Source organism: Ursus maritimus, unplaced genomic scaffold, assembly GCF_017311325.1.
Source record: "Ursus maritimus isolate PB19 unplaced genomic scaffold, ASM1731132v1 scaffold_25, whole genome shotgun sequence".
Lineage (NCBI taxonomy): Eukaryota > Metazoa > Chordata > Mammalia > Carnivora > Ursidae > Ursus > Ursus maritimus.
The window spans coordinates 24,833,767-24,859,480 of NW_024425008.1; the positions used below are offsets into that span (position 1 = coordinate 24,833,767).

The 25,714-nt window shown below is 40.6% G+C and overlaps 1 protein-coding gene across 15 annotated transcripts in view; it reads right to left on the reverse strand.

Moving 5' to 3' along the window:
• The window catches only part of TTLL5 (tubulin tyrosine ligase like 5), a 278,708-nt gene that overhangs the window by 203,038 nt on the left and 49,956 nt on the right, over window positions 1–25,714 (reverse strand). For 12 of the 15 annotated variants that reach the window (XM_040641619.1, XM_040641627.1, XM_040641626.1 and 9 more), the window contains exons 10-16: window positions 22,223–22,324; window positions 20,373–20,464; window positions 19,460–19,567; window positions 9,115–9,196; window positions 7,482–7,543; window positions 6,301–6,395; window positions 4,056–4,097 (exon numbers count right to left, since the gene is read on the reverse strand). In XM_040641619.1, the coding sequence (XP_040497553.1) occupies window positions 4,056–4,097; window positions 6,301–6,395; window positions 7,482–7,543; window positions 9,115–9,196; window positions 19,460–19,567; window positions 20,373–20,464; window positions 22,223–22,324 (583 nt within the window). The remainder of the gene's footprint in view (window positions 1–4,055; window positions 4,098–6,300; window positions 6,396–7,481; window positions 7,544–9,114; window positions 9,197–19,459; window positions 19,568–20,372; window positions 20,465–22,222; window positions 22,325–25,714) is intronic. The other 3 variants (XM_040641625.1, XM_040641623.1, XM_040641628.1) reach the window with 2 other exon arrangements.

Here is a 25,714-nt window from a genome sequence, read left to right on the forward strand (position 1 = left end):
CCACCCAGGTCTTCTGTGTCTTCAGGGAAGCTGCTGAAAAATAACAGACTGGAAAGTCAGAAGTATTTCGCCAATCTCAGCTTTTCAATAAATTTGAGATCAGAGAGAATTGTCTTTATCAGCATAATATCTGTTGTGCTGGACTACACAGACATGTGTCTACATAGGTACAACAGAACATTACTGTCATAGACCATTGGTTGAATCCTACCAACATCTGTTAATGAAATAAACTATTAAGAAATGTGGCCTGAATTATAGACACAGGTGAGAGAAAAGGCAGAGGAAAAGGATAGCAAAGAAAAAAGAAAGAAAGGAGATAGAAATGCTTATGAGCGCCAAGAAGACATACCTGGAGATTAAAAGCAAAGCAAAAAAAAAAAAAAAATGGGGGGGGGGGTTGAGACTGATTTGGAAGACCATCAGGACTGCCAAAAACAAGAGCAAAACACTCCAAGTGCAAGCCATTCTGTGGTTTTGATCTCATGCATATCAGTGCAGGGGACTGACTGACTGCACTAAGGAAATAAAGTTCTTCTGAATTTAGAGAGAACCACTGCCTCTGTCTAGATGACACAGGATTTTAACTACTGAGTGCTCAGATAGATTTTAAACTGCCAAACTACTGCCTAGGTCAGAATTCTGCCATGCAACATGCATCAGAGATGTAAAATTATCATTAGTTCAACTTATGATTTAGAAATATCTGCAGAGAAGAAACCTTTACACATAGAACCTTTACTACTAGGGAAGAACTGACTGAGAATCACTGAGATGAGGAAACACCTGTCTCCACTAAAAGTAGTAAAAAACAGATGTTGAATCAGAAAAATGATTCTCAGCTTAAAGAAAACTGGCAGGTACCAGCAATGAGAACTGAACAAAACACAGACTATGAAAAAGGTGAGGTATCATCAAATATACTATCACTGAGGGGCAAGAATAAAACCTGTTTGACAGAGAACACATCTGAAGAACAAAAATGCCCTAATGTGGTTTTGCAAAGTTTGGAATTCTGTGTTAGAAACAAATGAACTAGAAACAGCTTGATTTGTATGTGACGCATCTTGTTACCTAGAAAATAAAAGGTAGAATCCAGTTTAAAAAGCAAAATGAATTAATGCCATCAAATGAAATCAAAGGAACAAAACGGACCACAAATGAATAAATCTAGGTGGGAAATAAACAAAAAATGGCTAATGGAGAAGGTCTAAATATAATTGATAACCAGAAGTATACTTTGAAATCAGGGGAGGGAAATAAAAAAGTAGTAAGTAGACTTGTGTTACAGTCAAAAAGAGATATGCGACATCTGGAGATTTGGAATAAATATAAGTCAGCAGGTCTGAGAGACATGCATCTTGTTATTAAGGAAATTGGTTTTAAAAAAAACAAAACAAAACAAAAACTTACCAAAACCACTTACAATTATGTTTGAAAAACCATGAAGAACTGAGGCGGTACCAGAGGATTAGAAAAAAACAACTGAGGTACCAATCTTCAAAAATGTAAGAAGTGTGCTTCTGGTGATTACCTCCTGGTATGTCTAACTTGAATCCCTAGCAAAATAATGGAACAAATATTAAAAGAAAAAAAAATCCGTAAACATTTAGAGTTTACTGAGCTCATGAAGACTAAGTACGGAGACTGCTTTATTTTAAAACATGCTTTAAAATGTTTATTTTTAGGACAAAATTACAAAAAAAGGTGGAATAGAGCAAATACATTTAATGTCTTTGGGTTTTACAAAAGCATTTATACAAATTTCATAAAATTTTTATTCTAATTATATCTCTAATTGGGGCTTAGGGTCATAATATAATGAAGAAAACACACCAACAAAAACTGAAAAGAGTTAAAAGATGTAATGTAGGATAAATAGCAGTGAATCAAGTTAGGAAGTGATTTTCAGAATGGTTATTGATTGAGCATTACTTAGAATCTTCACTGATGTCTAGGAGGATGGATAAATAAAAAGATAATACTAAGTAACTAATTTGCATTTGTAGATGACAGCAAATGTGAAAAGAATGGCCACAGATATCGAAACAACTCCCAATACCTGCCATCAAATGCGTAAAAGGAAAATCAACAGGACCCAAAAGTGTGAAGGGGACCTATGTGTCCAAGGTAAACTATGTGTCCAGAACTATCCCAAATATTTACCTATGCCTTATCGTTTCTTTCGCACCATACCTCCACATATGTATTATCTTCATTTCACAGATGTGGGTAGTGAGCCTCAGAGACGCAAGGGAACTCGCCCAAAGTCTAGCAGCTAGTTAGTTACTGGCAGAGCAACTTTGAACCCGGGGTTATCTGACTCTAAAGTCTGTGTGCTTTCCACAAAACCATGCCATCTGCCTTGGGACCCTGAGAAGTGATTTCTAATGAGTGGGAAATTTGAACAGCAGGCATTCAAGGGAAGCAAGAAATGTAGATAGAAATAATGGATTAAAAAGGAAGAGTCAGACAACAGGCAAAGAACTGTGACTGCACCATCTGACAGCAACAGAAAAAGAAAACTTGACGAAGTGTCCAGGGACAGAGCAGAGAACTTGTTTTCATTTTTAACTTAGCTCTGACAAAACTACCACGGAGTTGAGAACGTTTCATTAACAGAAAGACGGCGGCCAAGTAGAACACTGTAAAGAACAAGAAGAGTTAAAGAATTCCACGCGTATAAAGTTGGCAAATAAAGCTAGAAAGACTTTGTGTCACCTGAGCAGTGTGCAACTACACAACCGTGAGGGAGAGGCCTTGCTCGGCCACAGACGAATTGCAGTCTACGGCCATTCGAGCCACTGGAGCTAGACAGATGAAGCGATTAAAACGGGTGAAGGGAAGTTAAGATTAGAATTACATATCAAAGACACTACTTTGGAATTAAATTCAGAAGATTATGAATTAAGCATTTTTAACGTTCTCCTGAAGTAAGAGTAGATATCCCTAAAAGGTATTCGGAATGTAAGCTCTTTGAAGCCAACAGCTTTGGGGCTTTGTTGTTTGTTTTCTGTTTCTTTGCCACGGAGAACAGCTAGCACACCTAGGTACCTGCTAAACATAAAACACTAAACGTTACAGTTTCTAATTCTACCAACTAAACACGAAAACCTGTATTATGGAACCACATTAACCATTTACCAAACACTAGACAAGACAACCAGCAAATCTTTTTTTCATTTCTTGGGCTCATATAAACCATGTAAAGCACTTTGTCAAAAACAGTAGCTACGAGGGTTACAATTCAAGCTCCCAAGCTGTCCGCCAACTGTAGGAGAGAGTACAAAGGCCAAAATAAATATCCTGGAGCTTCCTGCTGAAGAACTACTAGTTGCAGGGGCACACGTACGTCTGAAACATCTAGAGCCCTCATTTCAAAGCATCAACTAGCAGGACCAGCACCCTCACTGCTACCCAATCACTTCAACAAGATGTTTAAAAGAAAACAAAGATCTTCATAGAAGAAAATGACAGTTAATCTCAAATACACCTAACAAGGACAGTAGGAGGACAAATACTGTTCATTGGGAGCTGGAGATAAAATATTCTGAGTTTTTTTTTAAAGGTAGCATCTCAGACACTTAATATGGCCGAGGTTCTAAGATGCATAAAACTGCAAATCACTACATATGAGAAATATGTACAATCAAATGCAGCCCAATACCCCGTGCGAAAATGTTTCCAATATGAAGCTACTGACAATAGTACCTTTCATAAGACATCTGAAGGAAAGAAAGGGTGTCTGTGAACTATATTTCCTTCCTGGAATATTCTGGTCAAAGCGACAGATACGCCGCTAAATCCAACTGCCTCCTTCACAACGTGATCACTACCAGGAAAAAAGAGGATTCACAAATTCCTGCGGCCTCTACTCTTGTATTCTATACCTGGAAAGACCTCTGTGCATCCATTTTCACTTACTCTATATGCTATTGAAGTTCAAAAAGCAGGTGCGTCAAACACAGACGGTGAAAGAGCAAAGCTAAAAGGCTTTCCATTTGGGGGCTGGAAATAAGAATCTGAATAAAGTCTCCAAATGATCCAGAACTTACCAGTTTGGCATCTGAGGACTGAAACTGTGCAGACACTGGACGCTACAAAAGACAGAAAAATGGAATAAAGCCTTATCTTCTCCTACCATACCGAGGTTTTCCAACTCCTACGTCTATGATCTCACAAAGGAGATGATCTCCTAGCAGAAAACAAAAGCAAGAGCCCCACACTTTGTGCTTGTAAGACCAGAGCATTTATTACGCTTCACACCGCTTTCTTCTACGGTGTATCTGCCCCAGTTTCATCTTCTCAGCAGGAGCACACAATCCTACTGTCATATCCAGAAGTCAACTACTCCACCTGATAAATTTGTTCCAGAATACACAGAGTTAATCTACAATTTCTTCAGCCTTTAAATAAAAGTGTCCTATAGGCAGCTTATGGATGAAGTCATGCCACGACCTACCAGTTAGCAAAACAAATGGCAGACAGATTCTCTACAATTTGCAAAGAGTGGCCAATAAAGGCTGAGAGGCAGGCTAAGAGAAGGGGTCAATTCAACCAAGATTGACACACAGCTACCCCAGAGTAAACGTGGCCGAAACTCTGTGAAAGCTGCACAGCAACATTCACAATCCTTTACACACAATCCTGTGGCTCCTGCCACAGATACTGCAGGAAACCGTCTGCAAAGGAATGTAATGGCCTAAATTCAGCTTTGCTAGTACACCGAGAATAATCCCCTACTTTTTCTTATTAAAAATTAAAGAAAACCCTTTGATCTGTGATGATGTACTGATCAAGAACCACCTTGCTGCCTGGCTTTCCTTCAAATCCAAGATAACAGTACCCCTTAAAATCCAGGACACCCTGTCCCACATTGCAACTCGAATACTAACAGGGGACAGTCCTAGAGCAGGTGGTCACAGACTGCATCTAGCTCAAAGACATGTTATGCTTGGTCTGCAAAGTATTTTTTCTTTAACTGGACCAGTTGGCAATATTTAAAATAAGACTTCTGATTTCTCTTGACAGTAGGAAGGTCTGACAACACGTATGGCAGTGATCAGCTTGAGCGGCAGCAAACAGCTGCCCCTTTTCAATATGCGGCACAGGCTCCGGTCTGGCACAGCCGTGTCCCTCTCAGTATTGTACCTGGCTGGCCCTCTTACTCATTCCCATTGTCTGCCTGCAGCCCCTCTAGGCATTTGAGTTTGCAGACCCTGTTCTAATGAAAAGCTAGAAGTATAACTGTGTAAGTGAGAGTGAGGAGCTTGGCAGACAGATACAGCACTACTCGAAATGAGACCAGCAAGCTAAAGGAAAAAAGGAGAATGAGCGGTGGCAGGAGAAGGGGAAGTGGAGGAGGAATCAATGGAGGGGAGAAGAAACAGAAAGGGGAGGAGGGGGAAGCAGCAGCTATTTCGGCCTTCAAAGAGCTTACAGTCTAGCGGAGGAACACTGGACAATTTCAAAGCAACAAATCGATGAATGCCAAAACCATGCGCTAGAGAACAAGTACATCATATTGAAATAAAAAATAAAGGTCATGACAGAATGGGATGGATTTAATAGGAAACGATCTCCAAACTTCTGAGCAGGCAAGGTCATCAATCTAGATGGGAAGAGAGCAGGAAAAGAGACCTTTTAGATAAGAAGAAATATTAAGGGAAAAAACACAAGTGGAAACTAGCCAGGTCTAGACAGGGAGGGATGGATTAGATGATGGAATGAGCAGGCAGAACGGTGAGCTGATTGGTTTAACTGGAACACAAATGCAGAGGACACAAAGACCGGAGCAACGCTTGATAAGTGACGTTTCAGACACGCACAGGAGTCTATAGGCATTTATCTCATTTAACCTCAATTAACACCTCACGATCACTGAGCGCTTATAGAGATGATATTATTTCAATCAAGCATCTTCTTTACAAAGCTAGCCTGAAGATCAAAAAGAATGTAGCAGAGTAATGACTAGGCATTTGTAGGCTCCCTCTCTGTGCCTTGTTTATGAGCATATCAATTTGAGGAAAAAAACAGGTGATTTTAAAAAGAAAAAAGGACAGATAATGAAAAAAGAAGGCAAAAGAAAAGGAAAACATAAAGCAGAGAATAAGTTGGTTTGAAAGCATTGAAAGCATATGCTAACAGCCACAGCTGAATATAACGGCCTCCCGTCTGGAATGATCCCCAAATTCTCCTGCTCTAAGTGGCGTCATATGCATAGTGCTTCAGCTCACTTATTTACATCAGCTACCTTTGCCACTAAGCCTCGTTGGGGTCCCTGCTGCTGAATTTGCTTACCTGAGGTTTTTGGAAAGGGTTTCTCCTGGAAGACTCAAAGGTGGGATAAATTGGCCGGGTTGATGCCCTCTGGGCAGGGTCCTGGCACACAAATCCTGAATGGGGAATGGCAAACATTAAAACCCGCCATTTTCTAAGAAATTAGCAGGTTTAGCTGTACCTTTTCTTTTAGATATACAAACTCAGTTTCACGGTCATAAATATTACAGAGATCCATCCTCAGGAGGATTAGGCATGGCTCTCTCAGACACACAACTCCACTCGAACTTCAAACCACCAAAACTGGACAGCACAAGAATGGAAAATATGCAGATAAATCAACCTTTCTTGTTGGGGAGCTGATTCTGATTGAAAAAGAGATGTGGATTTTTGATGAACGTCAGAGTAAAAATACAAACCACCATTTAAAAATACACAGTTCTTTATAAAAACAAGTTATTTTAAAGTGGCCTCCTAGAGGGTGACTGGTAATGTTGTTTTTACTGGGTGAACCCAAAAGCAGGTGAGGGGTCCTGTCCTGTCATACAAGATCTACTTCTGGAACAGCTGAAGGCGGTCTCCTGGCACCTTTCAAAGTGGGCTTCTCGGGTTATCTATGGCTTAAGAAATTAGGTGTGCCCTCAGTTCACTGACTTCCTGAAAAGAAGCAAATTCCCATCCAGGGAGACTAGAGTGGCTAAGTTTTACAGCATTTGCTGGTACACCAAGTACTAGCTCATTTCAAACATATTCTGTCATGCCTTTTTAGAGAACTTAGGAAACAACAACAAACCCACAATATACCCACCCGACTGCCCATCTCCACTTCAGAGTTTTGGCTTATCTACTCAAAAAGGGATTTCGTCGTTGAGCTGCCTTCAGTTCTAACTATTACAGGCAGGGCCATGTTGACACCAGCAGAGACGGCCTAGTGGAAATACAGCCGGTCTCCTCTGTAACAAAGCTTCTTCAGCCAGTGCCCCAGGAATTAGGTCTCAGCCCTAGTTGTGGTTCAGCCTCAGGACAGGATGGAGCCAGGGGGAGTAGAAACATATAAACACTTGCCTGAAAATATAATTTTTCAGTACAAAACATTCAGCATGGCTTAGGAACTGCCAGTTGGCAACACCTCGAGACCAGCCTGACAAAATGGATGCTCTGGTTAACTTTTATGTGAGTCTTCAGCAAACACTACTACTCACCTACGACAGTGAACATGTCTGAAATCATACTGGCTTTAATCTTTAGGTCCAGGGGTGCATCACTAGTAGAAGAAAGAAAGCAAGGACAATCGATAGTTATAGATTAACAGAATAACTACCCCTAATGGGCCTCAATACAGCAGGGCTTCCAAATGTCGACGAGAAGCAACACATAAAGCACATCGAATCCATGGAAAAGGAAAAAGAAATCTGGGCAAAAATACTAGAAATAAAAGCCCACTGTTAAACTCATCCACTGTGGGGCAGGTCGAGCACCAAAGCTGATTCCCTGACATGCAATCTTTTTATTCCAGAAGGTCTTGTGCAATTCAAACTGTGTACAAGTCAAGAATATTGCTTCATTATCACTGTGGATTTTAGAGGCTTAGACTTATAATATGCTCTTTTATGAGTGTATCCACCATTCAAATTATTTTTTACTGCTACAATAGTCAAATCACATTCACACACAAGAGAAGAAACTCTGGTCTTCTTTGCACTTTCTTTAAGGCCTCATTTTCTGTTCTAAATCAATCTTCTTAAGCTTTTAGGTTTGTGAATGAGGGCAAAAAAAATACAGGTTATACCAAAATATCACCAGATGATGCAGCAGGAACCCACATGGAAACAGAAACATGAACTGAAAGCTGGAAGCCTCCCTGTGGCAGTGACTGTCGTGTTGGCTTTGGTGTTGAGGTGTTCCTCCATGAACCAGATTACTTTGGCTGCTGGACCACTGCATCATTCTGGGGATCTCTAACATCGTATGATGCACCTGGCTGGGCAAACTCCAAAGAGCTGACTTAACAAAAGAGTAGCCCAACATCTGAAGCATCTCTGTGATATCTAGCTCTATACCTTACTATTGGGGTTAAGCTGAACTCCCACCCCATGAAGCAGTCAATCTGTCTTTATTTGATTACTTGGCATTTTGCCAACATTTTTCATCCTTAAAAATGCAGCCACTGGGTGGTCTCTAGCATAAATCTCTAGGGTTCTCTAGCTGTTTAGAGAAGTATATGGCTAATAGGAACTCTGGCTACAGCTGCAGATATAAGCACAATCCCTTCTGGTATTGAAAAATATGTTTCTTTACTTCTTCTAAACAAGAGATAGGTTAAAAAAAATTTTTTTTAAGATTGTCTGAAGTTTTTAGACTCTAATCTTAGATGCATGCCAGAATATGGAAAGGGTAAAAGGACCAAATATTATATATACTACCCTAGGCCCAGCTCTATACCTTTACAGTATATGTGGATTTGAGCCTGTATAAACCTTTAGTAATAAAGGAAATATGATACCTCATGTATTTCTTTAGCCTTAGCAGAACACCTACAAAGTTAAAAAGAGAGAGAGAGAGAGAGAACTGGAAATAAAAATGAACACAAGAAGCATCCTGTAGGAACTCAAGAAGACAGTTATCATAGATCACAAATTGACTAGTAAGATAGGGATTCATGGTTACCATCTGGAAGTTAACCACATGTCACAAATCCCTCAAATTTAGAAATTCTAGTCATTTCTATCTAATATCTAAAAATCTAGTGCCAAGAGAAATGACTTACAAAAAAAGTGTTTTAGTGCTACTCATTGAAGGCTTGTCCTTTTCTAGTTGATGGAACAGACTACTTACCAGGCCAAAGAAGGGGAGAGATTTACTTCCAACAACCATGGCTTCAGAGTAGAATCTATGAGCACATCAAAGCCATAGAGTTCTAGAAATACAACATAACACAATACACAAGATCACTTTCTGTGTTACAGCTGAACAAAAATCTGGAAGACTTGTATCCAATCAACTTCCACAAGGGGCCTAGAAATTTGGTGAGTATAAGTAATGAGTGGAAGTAGAAGCAGAGAATCTTTCAAGTTCAAGAGAAATTAATCAAACGCTAGAGATAATGAGATAACACTGTTATACAATTCCACTGTTTTTATCATCCACTCTATTGACATTCCTGAGTTCTACACAGAAAGTGACCTGACCTCTAAAAGTTAGCATGATTCTGCTGTGCATATGGTTAAAAAAAAAAAAATGTTGGTAACGGGAATGCAACAAGTGCATCCAACAACAAAGCTGCTTGGGTTTGTTCTGGATTATCCCACCATCTTCTGAAAACAGAAAAATCTACTAGAGGAATCTCCCTGGGGCCCTTCCACTGCATTTTCCTAAACCAAGATCTTGCCTTTGCAGTCTGGGTCAAGAAGATATCTAAGTGTAAAATATATTTATTCTCCCTCCCCCCTCCTATGGTTTCAATTTCCCTTTGAAGACAGAAAATAAAGTAGAATGGCCCAACATAGAAAGACAGAGGAGAAAGGAGGGAGCCCGTGGCAGACAGAGCAGAACTGTGACAAGCCATCCTGCACTACTAATATCACTGAAAAAGGGAAGGAGCAAGAGACCAAAATCTCCATGGTTTCTGGATTCTTTACTGATTCTTCCTTAGCTCCTCAACTGTTGCAAAGAGCAATCTAAGACCATAAGCAGGCTTTTTCCCAGGATGCAGGGGTAATATGACACTAACTTTGGAACCTCAGCTGGTAACCTTGACTCTTATCATTAATGAGACCCTCCCCCACAGTCATCTTTGGTATACATAGATCAAATATATCTGACTTTCAGAAGCCTCCCTCATTCTCAAACTTCCCACTCCGTGTCCCTCAAATAAACTATCTACATCCTCTTTCCAAGAGAAAAGACGAGCTTCCTTACAGTTCAACCAGAGGTCACAGGCCACAGCTCATACCTACAGAACACAACCAGGTATCTTCCAGAAACTCATTTTGAAACAGTAAGTAAATGGTCTTTACTTCAAGGAGGATTCTCCCATTTTTCAATCCTCTCAAAAACACAGAAAAGTAAATGTAAGTTTCTAGAAGGGTGGTGCCAAAGACTGTCTTCTGAAGAGGAGGTCTGATATGCGACCAAGAATCCTAGAAGGGGAATCTAGAGACTTGGATCCTTCTCATGACTCTATCATTTATTCACTGTGTAACTGGGGGAAATTCATTTCTGTCTCTGGTATTTCTTTAGCATCCTGTCATTTCCTTTATCTTCTCTATTAATCACCATCTGTCAACCACTTGTATGCTCAATGTTATATCCAAAATTCCTATTTGTGCAACACTGAGTAGACAATCATATTCAAGTTCTTCTCTCAGGAAAAGTTGTCATGAATCAACGTGCTTCCATGGTACTTATTTAGGATTCAATTTAATTAGCAAAAATAATCACAAACTAAAAGAGAGTCTGAGATGGGATTTACCTTCATGTAACTACACAAAAACCAATTATCTGTACTTTAAAATGTAAAGAAAAGAAAGCTCCTTCACCTATCTCTTTTAGGTAACAAATTCACAACTTTTATGGCCAGTACATTCTTCTGAATATTTTACCTAATCTTCAATCATCCCACAGAATATTCCCCTGTTAATCTGAAAAAAAAATCTTTTGTGATATAGCACTAAATAAGGCATTTAAAAAGGAAAACTTACTTTCAAAATCTGCAAGTCCATGTCAACATTACACAAGCAAGAGCACAGGACTGAACTGTTTCACAAAATGGTAATATTATTAATAATAATAGTACAAGGAACAGGGCAAGAATAATGCTTGATGCACACAGTGACCAGATTTGCAGAATCAACCACAAATCAAGACAAACTGAAAACAGAATGACAACCAATGAGCCCCATTATTTAAACATCTTGCGTTCAACAGCCAACATAGTTATTTGACTATTTCCCAAATTAAGAGGCAAATTCCAAGAATCTCAGCTGAAAGGCTAAGAACTAACATTCTGGGAAGAAAAATAAAAAATAACCCAAAGAGAGAAAACACCCTTTACAGTGCCAACAAAATTTTTACTCAGGTGCATGAAACCCGTCAATGCTAAGAATCTCAAAATCAGTTTGGGCTCTGACTGTACCTGTACGTGCACAAGGCTTGGATCCACAACCATCTAAAGTGGGCTGAGTTCGGGATAGCGTTACAACCCAGTGCAAAGCCCAGCTCCTCTCGGAGGCTGGAACTGGACGGGGTGGGGGTGGGGGGCAATGGTAAGTGGTATGAAAAAATAGCATTTGTATCAGGTTTATCTCTTTAAAATAATCAATTCAGCTTAAGAAAAATAATTTGGACCCTTGACAGGCTACAAAAATCCTTGTAATGACCCTTTTAACTTACGACTGGTCTTTTCCATGGACATTCAAGATTTTAAAAGGTAAAAAGTAGGTTGTACTGAGAATATTAAACTTCACCTTTAATACTGTGTGTTTTGGCAGCAGTGTCTAGAATTTCAAAAACTCGGTATCCGGGATGAGATCTACCAGTGTTCCTGTCACTAAAGGGTGCAGGCAAGGGAGGTTTCTCCCGTTCTGAGAGCTACTTTCTTTGTTCCTCCGTGTTGCCCTCATCATGACAGAAGAGCAAGTATTTTCAAAGGGCTGTTGCTACCACCTTGTTCAACAATGTTTCCTTAGGAAAATTTTCTTTCATGGGATGTATTTCCTTCAGCCCCCAGCCAAATCAAAACAAACTTGAAAATATTCTAGTGACTAAGTGAGAAGAAGCCTGGCTCCACCTCTACCTTACATTGGTACCCTTATCTCCCTATTTCTTGAAAGCAGCTTCCTGAAAAAGCAATCTACACTTAGCTGCCTTAACCTTCTTAATGCCTACTCATTCCCCAACCCATAAGAATTTGCTTCTGCGCCCATTCTCTAAGTCAGTGACTATTCTCGCTGTGATCACTGAAGACGACCAAGCATCTGAAACTGTTGACCACCCCTTACTTATTGGAACCTTCTTCTCCCTTGGTTCCAGGACACTGCTCTCTTCTGATTCTCCTCCTCCTTTCACTCCTTCTCTTCTGCCAAGCTAGTCACTGGTAGGTTTGCTCAGGGTGGCATCCTCAGGGCTCTTTCCTTCTCAATTCTACTTCTCTTCTTGGGTGATCTCATGTATTCTCATGGCTGCAATTAATATTATGATGATGACATTCAAATCTCTATCTTTAGTCAAGTGTCTTCTGGACACCAAATCCATAACTCCAATTGCCTTCTAGACAACTTCACTAGGATATCCCATGAGTACTCAACCTCAACAGAACATAACTTGTTATCTTTCCCCCAAACCTGTTTGGCTTCCCATTATTCTTCACCTTGGAAAACGGTAATCCCATCCACCAGTCTCCAAAGCTAGAAGCACTCTCTTCATCACCTCCCAAATCCTACACATTACCAGATCTCTTCTATAATTCTCTTTAATCCAGTCTTCTATATTCCCTTTTGAGCTATAATTCATATATAATGAAAGGGACAGATCTTAAGTGCACAATTTGATCAGGCAAGATAACTGGAGGCATCCATGTAATCCACATTCATATCAACCCAGGAGCACATTTCCATCATCCCAGAAAGATCCCTCATGCCCCTTCCTGGTAAATAGCCTGCTTCCCCTCATCACACCCCCAGATAATCACTATTCTTATTTCTTTCACCATAGATTCATTTTGTCCATTCTAGAATGTTATATAAATGGGAGCTTCCAGTATACACTCTCTTGAGTCTGGTTCTCTCATTTAGCATTTCTGAGATTCATCCACCTATCATTGTTTCTTGTTTTAAAACAAGTTTATTGAGAGAATAAAATTACTGTATAATTTACATACAACAAAATTCACCCTTTTAAATTGTAGTTTGATGAGTTTAGACAAACGTACATAGTTGTTTAACCACCACCACAATTAAGATATAGAACAATTCTATCACAGACACTCCCCATGCCCCTTAGAGACAATTCTCACGCCCCATCCCACCAGCAATCATTGATCTAATCTCTACCTTTTCCAGAAAGTCAAATAAATGAAATCATACAGTATTAGCCTCTGAGAGTAGCTTCTTTCACTTAGCATTGTGCTTTTGAGATTTATCTATGTAACTGTTTTTCAGTAGTGTAGTTCATTCCTTTTATTCCATGTTATGGATATAAGACAACTTGTTCATCCATTCAACAGGTCATGGACATTGGGTTGCTTCCAATTTTTGACGATTACGAATAAAGCTGCTATAAACCTTCATGTACAGGTATTTGTGTGAACATATATTACTTTTCTTGGGTAAACAGCTACAAGTGGGATTGCTGGATCACGTGCTAAGTCTATATTATTGCTGCATACTTCTTACCTCCCCATTCGTTTCCCTAGGACTAGTCTCTCCCCACTGCAGTCCATTCTCCACGCGGCCACCAGAATTTCTAAGACATAAATCTAATAGTCAGATAGAGACTGGCTGTGAACTGGCCCAACAACAGACACTTGATGTCAGGTTGGCTCCTGCAGGATTTTAAATTACTCATGTTGTACAGTATTCTCTTTGTTGTAATTCTGTCCTACCAAGCTCTGGGTCAAATCCTGATAAAAATGGAAGAAAATAATAATAATCTTATTGCTCTCCTGCTCAAAAAACTCCAGTGGCTGTCTGTTGTCTACAGGATGAATTTAAACGTGTCAGTCCTCTATAATCAGGCCCCGATCTACTTCCATAACGTCATCTCCTGCCACCCCCTCCCATGCAGGCTCTATCTAGTCACAATGAGCTTCCTACTTCAGAAAAATGTCACATTGTGTCTGCACACTGCACTGGGCACGTCATAGTCCCTCTGTTAGAAATAGCTTTCCCTGGCTTCCCCTAGGCATCGCTGGTAGGTCTCGTGTATTCCAAGAGTACCCGAGTCACTCTACTACCTGTACTGTCATTTATCATTTCATGTCTGCTCCTCCCCACCACTGGAGGGTAGGGCCATGTCTCATACATCGTTATACTGCAGGCCGCCTGCATCATAAAAAGCACATAGGAAGCAATCAAGAAACACTAAAAGGAAGGAAAAGAAAAGAGGAGGAAAAGAGAAAACAAATTAAGTGAAAAATACAATTTTCAAAAGACACAAAGTAATATGTAGCTACTCCCCCAAAATAACCCTGGGACAAGACTTGAAATATTTATAATAAAGCTAGTAACCATAAAGACAATAAGAGACAGTCTCATTAAGATTTTTACGTATAAGACCTATTTAAAAAAAAAAAAAAACTTGATAAAGGGTGGCCTAGGACGCGAGGGAAAAAAAATTTGCGAGGGAAAATAATAACGTGTCCAATGCCTAACAGGTTACTAAACATGTCACAGCACTAATTGTGGAATCAGTCCACTAGCCCTCCCCAGAAACAAAGCCCCAGCTGCAGCTGTAATCCTGAGGCAGTGGAAAGTGCTGACATTAGCCAGTGCGCACTGTCAGTCAAATGCTGTTGTATAAAGGAAATTCTTTTTACCTTGGCTTTGCATTTGAGTTGAAAACCTAAGGAGGAAATCTTTATCTGGGGTCCAGAAGGAGAAGTTGGAAAAAAGCAGATCAAGATCCCACAGGAAAATGAGCTAAATAAAAGAAAAAGCCCAGAGCCAATTTGTTAACTAGTCCAATACATCAATATGGTGTCTGGCTACCATATGTAAAGGTAGATTGGAAAGGAGTATCTAGGACTCAGTACTGTTGATTACAGCCGAACAGAGTGCCTTTTTTCAGGCCTGATCTGCTAGACAGAATGATATCGTTTTTCCTGAGATCTAGTTACAGGAGAGCAGGAGGAGAATCCAGGAGATGGGGCATGCCAAAAGTGGTTGGACTCTTCAGAACTCGTCTTTATGTGAGTGGAGAAAGAGCCAGAGAGACCTGGCTCCCCAATTTGGCTTTGCCATTTGTTAACTGCATGACCTAGGACAGACTATTTAACCTTTCTGAATCCTTTCTCCTTGCTATAAAACATGGGTAATAAATACCAACAAAACTCTTAAGAGGGCTAAAGGGAATAACCAATGAAAAGTGCTTGACAAACAGTAGGTACTTCCTCCCAAGCCCCTTCTACAGTAAACTTCCCTTCCCACCTAAATAGGAGCATGGGATAAAGCAGAAAGGAGACTCTCTCGAAAAGTGAACTGTTTAAAAAAGAAGAAAGAAAGAAAAGTGAAATATTTGCTGACTTTTGTTGGTGATGGTCAAGTAGTTTACATAATTGGGGAATGTATGCTGCCCACTTTCGTTGCTTCAGCGAATATTTATGGACACCCACCCTTTGAGAATGTCAGCTTACCTTATGAAATGGTCTAGAACAAGAGCAATGGAAGGCAAAACTGGCATTCATTCAAGAGAGAGAGGTGTACTGAGCACGGATTGTCCCGAGCAAAGACGTCACTGGCCTCTGACCTAAAGAAGGTCAGCCTCATCACCTCTACAAGTGGCAGGACAGCTGGCTCAGAGGATCCCAAGCCGGAGAGGACCAGGATCATAGCCTGTTACTTCAGCCATCCTCACACACACAGATAAAACTGCTGTCAGCAGCAGCATCTGTAAAGGACAGCTAACATCCTGTTGCTCTTGGCTGTTTTTCTCCAACTGGTCAAAAAAGCCGTTCTCATTGCCAGTTATGTCACCATGCCAATTTCCTAAGCATATTCGAAGGGTTGCTGTTTACACATATATTTCACATGGTACCGTATTTTTATAATCTTGAAGGCAGTAAAAATTAGAGTGCCAGAAATCTATTTTCTTGGGAGAGGCATCAAAAACTCTATAAATCAAGAGTGCAATGATCAAGATGACCTGACAGCCAACCATCTTGTGGGCCCCTGCCCTCCAGGCCGGATCTCCTTCATGTGGGCCCTACCACGCACGAGCTCTGGAACCTCAGAAACGGTCTTCGTTTCTCAGTCCTCGATGGACTAATTATTCTCTGGGGTCCTTTCCAGATGTACAAATCTATGAGAAGGCATTACATGGCTAAGTTTCAGGTAATCCGTGAAGGTTCCTAAGTCTACATTTAAATGCCAATAATACAATGCAGGTGTATGTATATATCATCCCATGTAAAATCCAGCTTGAGAGGAACAACACTTATAATCTATACAGGGACTGAAAATAAACTACATGCATAGATAAACAAATGAACAGAATACTGGAAGTACTGAAAAGCATAGTCGGACATTACAGATGGTAGAGTGGGAAAGAAATCATAAGGACAGAAACACTTAGATAGTGATAGAACGCTCCTGGCCAAGACCCATAATGTGTACGGGTGAGACCACAACCAAAAGAATATAGGGAACCCCATCACTGGACTACTGGCTTCCACTAAAAACACCAATGCCCTGTGCAAGCCAAATTATTCTGGGAAGCTCTCAATTCCTGTTTACTCTAAAACAAATAAGAAAGAAAGAAAGAAAAAAACAAACCCAGTTTACTCCTTGTAACCTAAACCCCAGGGGAAGTTAGCAGGAGTCAGCGGGAGCCAGAGAGACTCACAAATATACACACGTATACAAAATCGTATCTGATGGGAGGAGGTTAACGAAGCACACAAAATCCCAGGGCTGACAGGAAGTGGAATTAGAACCACAAAAGCCAAGAAGACAGTCAACAACTTAAAAAACTCCAGATGCACTCACTTTATTAAAACTGAAGAAAAGCAGGGAGGGGGGAAGGGGACCCGTGGATGATGAAATGGACTTAGGGGCATTTCACTGAGTCAGAGAAAGTCACTGCTTATTTCATGTCGGAATCTCTACTGCCATTAAGTTCCAGAAATTCTCAAGCTTCCAAAAGGCAATCAGGTAATAAAACAAATAGAAAAGGAAACCTTCAGAAGAGCTTATGATCATTTCTACAACAAAGATTTTTATGCCAAGAAACCCTCATATAAGAGCCAAGTAGACGTGGAAAAGAAGATATGTTCTATGCACCACCCCCCTCAAACAGTTTAAATAACACTAAGAGCTCTAGACCCTTACCAAACCAGATCTACTGAGAAGCCTACTATCAGGCCACCAAAAGGCAATTAAAGCAAGTACCAATGATTCATTCAACAAACATTTCTTTAACATCCTCTAAGAGCAAAAACAATGCTATTGTGCACAATAGGAACAGAAACTAGGGAGACACCGCTGCTGTCTGCAAGGAGCTTCTAGTCCAGGAGGGGAGTCAGACACATAAACAGGCCCCAGATGACAATCAGGTACCACTGCAGATTATGAATGGAAAGCTGGGGGCTGGGAGGGCTAACTATAAACGGAATACTTAGGAAAAAATTCAAAGAATTGATACTTGTCTTCATCTTGAAAAGAGGTCCGTAATCTATTAAGTAAAGTAACATGAGAAAAATTTGTCGGACACAGGATAAAGCAGGTGCACAGGCAGAGGGGGAGGGAAAGACCTAGCAGGTGCAGGGAGACGGCGAAAGGTTTGGTTTGGCAAAAAGAGGGTGAGAGGGGAAGGGGAGATACAGTGGCTACTGAGAATTGAGAAGATAAGCTTAGAGACTACCGGGGAAGTGCATGTGTAAACAAAACATCACAAGATGATAGGAAAAGAACATAATAGAACAAAGTATCGAACAGCATGAGAAAGGGGACACAACGGGGAACTCTGTCAAGCAAGCGTTCCTAGAAAAGGCAGTGGTCAAGCTGAGTTTTAGAATATGAACCCGAGTGTGCCAGGAACACAGGACAGCAGAATTTATACTGAGGCACAGAGGCATGGAGTGCTCAGTGGTGTAGTTGGATTATAAGGTGTAAGAGGAGATTCTAGAAAATTCTAGAATTTCTAGAAAACTCTGCTGAGGTCAGGTCCTTAGAAGTCTTGAAGTCATATCAAGTTTCTATTTACTAGTTAAGCCTAAGGAGCCATGTGAGGGTTTTACAAAACACAAACATATCTCCATTTAGAAAAGATGTCACAACCTCTTCTTTTCCTATATAATTTTAGGTCCTGGTTTATTTACACCCTTCTATTCGGAGTCTCAACACCTCCCTTTGTTTAGTGCCCCTCAAGTACTGACTATTACGATAATCCATGAAAGAGGTCAAGAACATTATAAAAATTCCAAAGAAATAATTTCTATTGGGTATAAATTGAGGAGCAGACACTGGGCCAACTGCTTTGCACACATCATCTCATCTGATCTTCAAGGTACCCTTGGGAGGTAGGTACCATCATTACTACCATTTTAAAGTTGAGGAAACAGGACTGGAGTAACTTGCTGAAAATAAGAGAACTAGTAAGGGGTGTGAATGGCTTTTAAACTAACTCCATCAGGCTCTAACACCCATGTTCTTTACTTTCCTGTTACCCTGCTTCCCGAGCAAGCCACGCCTTATGTCCTCACTACTGTATTACTTTAAATATCCCCCCAGCAATGACCCTATGTGTGTGTGTTCTACTAACAAAGCCTACCATCTGCTGAAAGCTTAGTGGACTTTACAGACACTGACGCTGGCAATCACTGAAAAGCTCACATCCACACAGAAAGCAAACGTGCGCAGGCGCCCTTAGTGCCAGTCACAGCCAGTGGGTCAGTAGGCAACAGGCTTCCTGATCCAGGAGTTGTGAACTGTTTCTTATTCTTTCTGTGTGCAATCGGGGAGTTATGGGTGGGAGAAAAGGGGAGGGGGGAAGGAGGAAGAGGAGGAGAAGAAAGAGAAGTGCGGGGAGAAACCCACTAGAAAGAATACTAAAACAAAAAGGAGGAGTCATTGGAAACTGGGAGAAAGCACATACTGGTACCAGCCAGAGCTTCTTGGAACGGTTCCCAGTCTGGCTGCCAAGGAGCTCTGGAATATATTTGTTAGAGCTGGATTCCTCTACAGTCCATTGCAGGCTTTTTCTGATTGCACTCTGACAAAGAGACCCATACTTTAGTTCCAATCCCTGCTTCCCACACAGAAAGCTAGTGAGTCCTCAGGGGACCTCCAAGTAAACTCACCACTGACCTCTTAGTGGGACCCTCATGTGCTATGTGAGCCTAGAAAGAAAAGTCTGCCACACACCTCTTACTCCTGTAGAATCACTAAGCCTCTCTACCCCCGGGATCCCATCCCAGCTTCCCCAGTCCCTTTGCATACAACATAGTAAGCTTCTTGAGTCTCCTTACCAAAACAACTGCTGCGGTGAGGAACAAAGGTTTTACAGGCTGTAGCAATAGCTAGTTCAGCAGAGATTATAGTCTTAATAATCAGGTCTTCCACATGGGCCATCAACGCTACAAAAAAAAAAAAAAGAAGAAGAAGAAGAAGAAAAAGCAGCAGCAGCAGCAGAAGAAGAAGAAGAAGAAGAAGAAGGAAGAAACACTATAATGCATGGAATATAAAGACCGGATTCCAGAACACAGTGTGATTATAAAAGCACGTGTGCTCATTCCAAAAAGTCTCTAGGTGGCAGTCATACAAATAGGTACTCCAGGAGAAGGCGTATCTGTGAATAAGCGGACACAGTCCAGAACGTAGGTGCTGGGGACTGTACTCAAGTGGCCTGCTATGTCAAAAGATAAACATGGAATGGAAAAGAAGCCTTGCTCCTCCCTTCTCAGCCTTCTCCTCTCACCCTTCTCCTCTCACCCTTCCCTTAGCCTTCTGCGCGCTTCCCACTCCGCTCAAGGCTCAGCAATTGTGTCCATTTTGATGCCAAGCCCTGTACTCATATTCAACACTGCTCATTCTCCAATTCAGCAACATGAATGAGAGAGATTAACTTGGACAAATTTGCACTCAGGGCCAATATGGAGAAAGTATTTCAGTTTGCAGTTCAACGCTCAAGAAGGATTAATTTACTAAAGGCTAAAGGAAAAAGTTGTGCCTTCCAAACTAGAAACAAGAAAAGGGATTTCCGGGCTCATGGAAGGCCTGTTCTCCATCTTGGACAGGGCAGGAAAACCTGACACCACCACCAATGACCCCATCAGATGTCTCAGCGACACTGTCAGAACTAAAGAGGGTGACTCATGCTGAGAGGCCAGGGCAGGTTACACAGAGAAGAGAGGTCAACAAGGAGAAAGGTCTGGTACTCACCAGTTGTATCTCTGCCTTCCTGTTTCAGATACCTAAGCATGGCACTCATGCTCCATTTGTTCCCATAATCCTCCACCTCGGGATCATCACAGCTAAAACAGAGGAATGGATCAAGGTCACACATGCAAATAGGGCTGGCTGTGGAAATCAGATTTTTTACAAATACTTGTCCTTTTAATCTTTAGGAAAACATTCCCTTTGCTGACCTCCACTCAGCAACTTTTCTTGGTCCTTTTTGTCATGTATCCCTATCTATCATTGAAATGAAAATGTATATGGCTTCCCTTATTGAGGCGGGGAGGGGAGAAGGCAGCAAATTCTTCCTCAAGCAAACAATTAAGTATCACGAAAGGGTGGAAGAAATGTGTGAAAGAATGTGAACAACTTAAGAGTGGTTACAATACATTAATAGAGGGAAATGTGCAGAGATACTAACCTAGCCTTTGTGGTAAACGTCACATGAGCCCACAGAAGAACTTGTAATGCCATTTTGGGATCAGAACTGAGTCTGGGCGGGCTAGCGAGCTTATGTGGTGTAGCATCTTAATGAGCTAACCAGCACGAGACGGTGGTAGCATCTGAAGCAAGCTCCCTCCTCTTTAGTGGTAGACACAGCTTTTTTTGATACTTTCTGAGCTGTCGCTGAAGGGAGAACGCACGGGAGCAACAATAAAAGCGACGAAGTACCCCACAGCTGGCACAGCAGACCGGCAGAGGGGGCACACTGCCATGACCACTGGAAGGGCCAGCTATAGGGAATCCGTGTTTCAAAGCTGCGCCCTCATTCCCTACCACCAGCCCAGCACCCACCAGCTGCATGTCTGCTCATCTTCCAGAGTGAAGGATATGATATCTTCAACCATTCCAAACACTGGTCACAGGACACTCTGTGAAATCTATAGAGCTTTGGCAACTATGCCATCACTTCCAGATTCTTTTCTTTCTTTCCTTGGACCTTCTAGACACCTATTTTTAGTCTGAGTAGAAAGTAACTGTTTGGGTTTCTTTTTTATTTTTCCACTTTCTGGCAAAATTATCAGGATGAAAGAAAACAGAGCAGAAGGAATATTTCCACACAGCTGGGCTGGTACTCCCTTCCACTGAATCCTTTTCTGAGATGGCCTCATTTCTTTCTTCATTTAATTTATTCCTAACTTTTTCCCCCCAATCATACAAGTATTTACTTCAGAAAAATTTAGGAAATACATAAAAGCACGGAGAAGAAAACAGAAGTCACCCGCCCATAATCCTGTCCACCAAAGTTAAGCACTGCTAACATTTTAGTATATATCCCTCTAGTTTCCATTTCCTCCCCCTCGGCAAACATAAACAGCTTTAGTTATCTTATATATTCAAAACAGAAATTAGACTGCAAGCAGTGTCTGGCAACCTGTTTTTTCCACCTGACAATGTACAGTCATGAACATTCTTCTCTCTGATCTTGTGCACACATCTCTTGTTATTTCTTAAGGTTAAGTTCCTAGAAATGGAAATGCTGGGTCAAAGGGTACCAATATTTTTAAAGCTTTTGATACATTTTGCCAAGTGCTGAAATAGCCTCATTTCTTGACTTCTAAAAAGTTCCATATGCCTATTAAATTCCCACCTGTAGGTCAAGTGAGGAAAGACAGTGAAGACGAAATTTGGGAAGGCATATTTTGGTAGAGAAAGGTGACACTGTAACAGGGAGGGCAAGCAATGGAGAAGCAGCAGCTAAATGTGCTAAATGACAGACGGCTTCCCATAGATTACGTGGAGATAAATGTAGGACAACGAGCTGACTTCCCACACCCACAACACCCGCAAGTGCAACGGACTTCTCTGGCTCCTGGCTCAGATGTAGCCAGTACCTGACATAGTCTCCACTCTTCTTATTCACACTGTAGTTTGTCAGATGCATGAACTGGTTCCGAATGTTCTTGGCTCCTTGATCATATCGCACAGTTGCAAACCTGATAGAAAGGACATAAGTTAAAAGTCAGGAGCAGGGTTTCAAGGAAATGCAGGCTAGAACTCAGGATCAATGTGATATTAATAAAAGGAGGGTGACATCATTAATAAATAATGAGTGCCTGATAAGTGCTTATTCCTATGGTGCTTCGTATATAATATTTAATTCATTGCTTAAAGCAAGTCTCTGAAGTAGATAATATTGTATCTCATTTTTAAAGTAGATATAAAAACTAAAATGTAACCTAGAAAGATTAAGTAATTTGCCCAAAATTACACTAACAAAGTACAATATCCATTCTTGATAAAAACTCTCCACAAAGCAGGCTTAGGGGGAAATATATCTCAACATAATAAAGGCCATATATGAAAAAACCCACAGTTAACATCATCTTCAATGGGGAAAAACTGAGAGCTTTTCCGCTAAGATCAGGAAAAAGACAAGGGTGTCCACTGTCACCACTTTTATTCAACACAGTACTGGAAGTCCCAGCCACAGCAATCACACAAAAAAAAGAAATAAAAGGCATCCAGATTGGCAAGGAAGAGGTAAAACTTTCACTATTTGCACATGACATGATACTATATCTAGAAAACCCAAGAGACTCCACCAAAAAAATTCCTACAACTGATAAATTCCGTAAAGTCGCGGGATACAAAATCAACATACAGAATACCAACAAAGCAGCAGCAGAAAGAGAAACTAAGGAATCAATCCCGTTTACAATTACACCAAAACCAATAAAATGCTTAGGAATAAGCCTAATCAAAGAGCTGAAAGATCTGTACTCTGAAAACTATAGACCAATTAGGAAAGAAACTGAAGAGGACACAAAGAAATGGAAAGACATTCCATGCTCATGGACTGGAAGGACAAAATATTGTTAAAATGTCTATACTACCCAAAGCCATCTACACATTTAATACAATCCCTATCAAAATACCAACAGCATTTTTGCAGAGCTAGAACAAATAATTCTAAAATTTGTACGGAACCACAAAAGACCCGAAATAACCAAAGCAATCTTGAAAAAGCAAAGCAAAGCTGGAGGCATTACAATTCCAGACTTCAAGTTATATATATATTTTTTAATAAAATTTTTTATTATGTTATGTTAGTCACCATACAGTACATCCCAAGTTTTTGATGTAAAGTCCAGACTTCAAGTTATATTACAAACTGTAGTAATCAAAACAGTATGGTACTGGCACAAAAAATACATACATAGATAGATGAGTAGAACAGAATAGAAAACCCAGAAATGAACTCACAACTATATGGTCATCTAATCTTTGACAAAGCAGGAAAGAATATCCAATGGGAAAAAGACAGTCTCTTCAACGAATGGTATTGGGAAAACTGGATAGCCACATGCGAAAGAATGAAATTGGACCACTTTCCTCCATCCTACACAATAATAAATTCAAAATGGATTAAAGACCTAAATGTGAGACCTGAAACCATAAAAATCATCCTAGAAGAAAACACAGGCAGTAACTTCTTTGACATGGGCCGTAGCAACTTCTTCTAGGTATGTCTTCTGAGGCAAGGGAAACAAAAGCAAAAATAAACTACTGGGACTACATCAAGATAAAAAACTTCTACACAGTGAAGTGAGGGGGGAAGAGAGAGATTAAGGAGTGCACTTGTGATGAGCACCAAGTATTTTATGGAAGTGTTAAATCACTATATTGTACACCTGAAACTAATATTACACTGTATGTTAACTAGCTGGAATTTAAATAAAAACTTTAAAAAAAAAGAAAAAAAAAAGTAGCACAGCCAGAATCAAAACCAAGGCTGTCCGACTAAAACCCATGCTCTTAGTCACAATGCTGTTGTTCCATATACATCTGGTTAAACGTTGAAACAATCATTTCTCCCTATGTTGAATTATTTTCCCACTCTCAATATTGCCGTCTGCAGAAGTGGCTGTTCTAACACTGCACTGCATTTCCATAAGTACCATTAAGTTCAAAGAACGTAACTTTAATAAATTCATAAATACCCCCCTCACACACTGACTCCACAACACCTGTTCTTAAACACAAGATGCTGCTTCTCTTATAGAACCTTAGACCAATAGGAAGGGGGGAAAATGAAAACAGAGTTACCCATGCCTGGGAAGTTGCGTGTGGGGTGCTGTGGATGACGGGGCGTTAGCCAGTCAAGAAACATCTAGTGGGTACCTACACAGTGCCTGGCACCATGGCATTCTATGAAGAGCATCAAGCAAAAAGAAAAAACTGTCAGCATAACATTGTATAGATTTAAAACTCATCTGTCGAAATACCGGAACCAATCTATACAGTTCATTTTAAGAAGTAATAACGGCAGCGTTACTAGCACACAAAGCCGAGGTCTGCAAGAACAGCAGAAATATGAGCACAGTGTAAGAGACTAACTCCTGAATTTGGAATGAAGGCAAAAGACAGAGGGATTAAACACGGAGCCTACTGAAAACAGAGCCGCAATCCGATACCCTGGACTATTGTCAAAGGAAGACCAAAGTATAAAACATACGTGCCTCTGAAGGAAGTAAGCAGGGAGAGAGAAAACTTTCCAGTGATGCTCAACATCAACAAAAGGACACTCGAGTCGAATGGTTATGGTAAATATCAGCCCCTGTTTACATACCACTATAACCGTATCACCCTTCGCTAAAGTGGTTTTCCCAAGAGGCACATCCGAGTGTGTGAAAAAAAATCCTGGAAGGCCACAAGTTTATTTTCATATGATTTACAAATTATTTACATATGCTTACTCAGACTATGAAGTCAACATGAATTTCTACCACATTAAAGGGCAGCGTTTAAAAATGTTCCTCTTCTCTATTTCTTCTCACCCACCCACTATCCGCTTCCTAATTCCCTGTACTAGAAATATATGAAAGCCAGAGAAAGAGAAGTAAAAAACAACCCCAAAAGCCCCAAAATTAAAATAAACAAACATGAGGACAGGAAGAAGGATGTGGACAAAGAGAAAATGCTGACCAGGCATGTATGGCTAAGGCACAGGGGTTTGATGACCATTATGTCTGTGCGTGAGAAGGACCTCTGACTTTTCAGAAACTTCCAGTAGTTATCACCTAACTTCCAACCATGTCACTCTACGGTAAGTAAACCTTACCTAAGCACCCCGATCTTCCTTCTATAGACATTCTCCAATCAAGTGGGAGACTGCCATTCTCTGAATTCTTATGAAATGCAAAGAGGACCCACGGGGGCTGCCTGCCTCACCCAGACATTACCTCACAGTGACATACCTCCTGCCATCCTCTCCGCCAAAAGAATAATGATCTAGAGGGAGGGAAAAGGTTCTGCTTCAGAGAAAGAGGGTTTTCATCTCTCCTTGATATGAGGACCTGATCTCACTTGGTTGACAACAACAA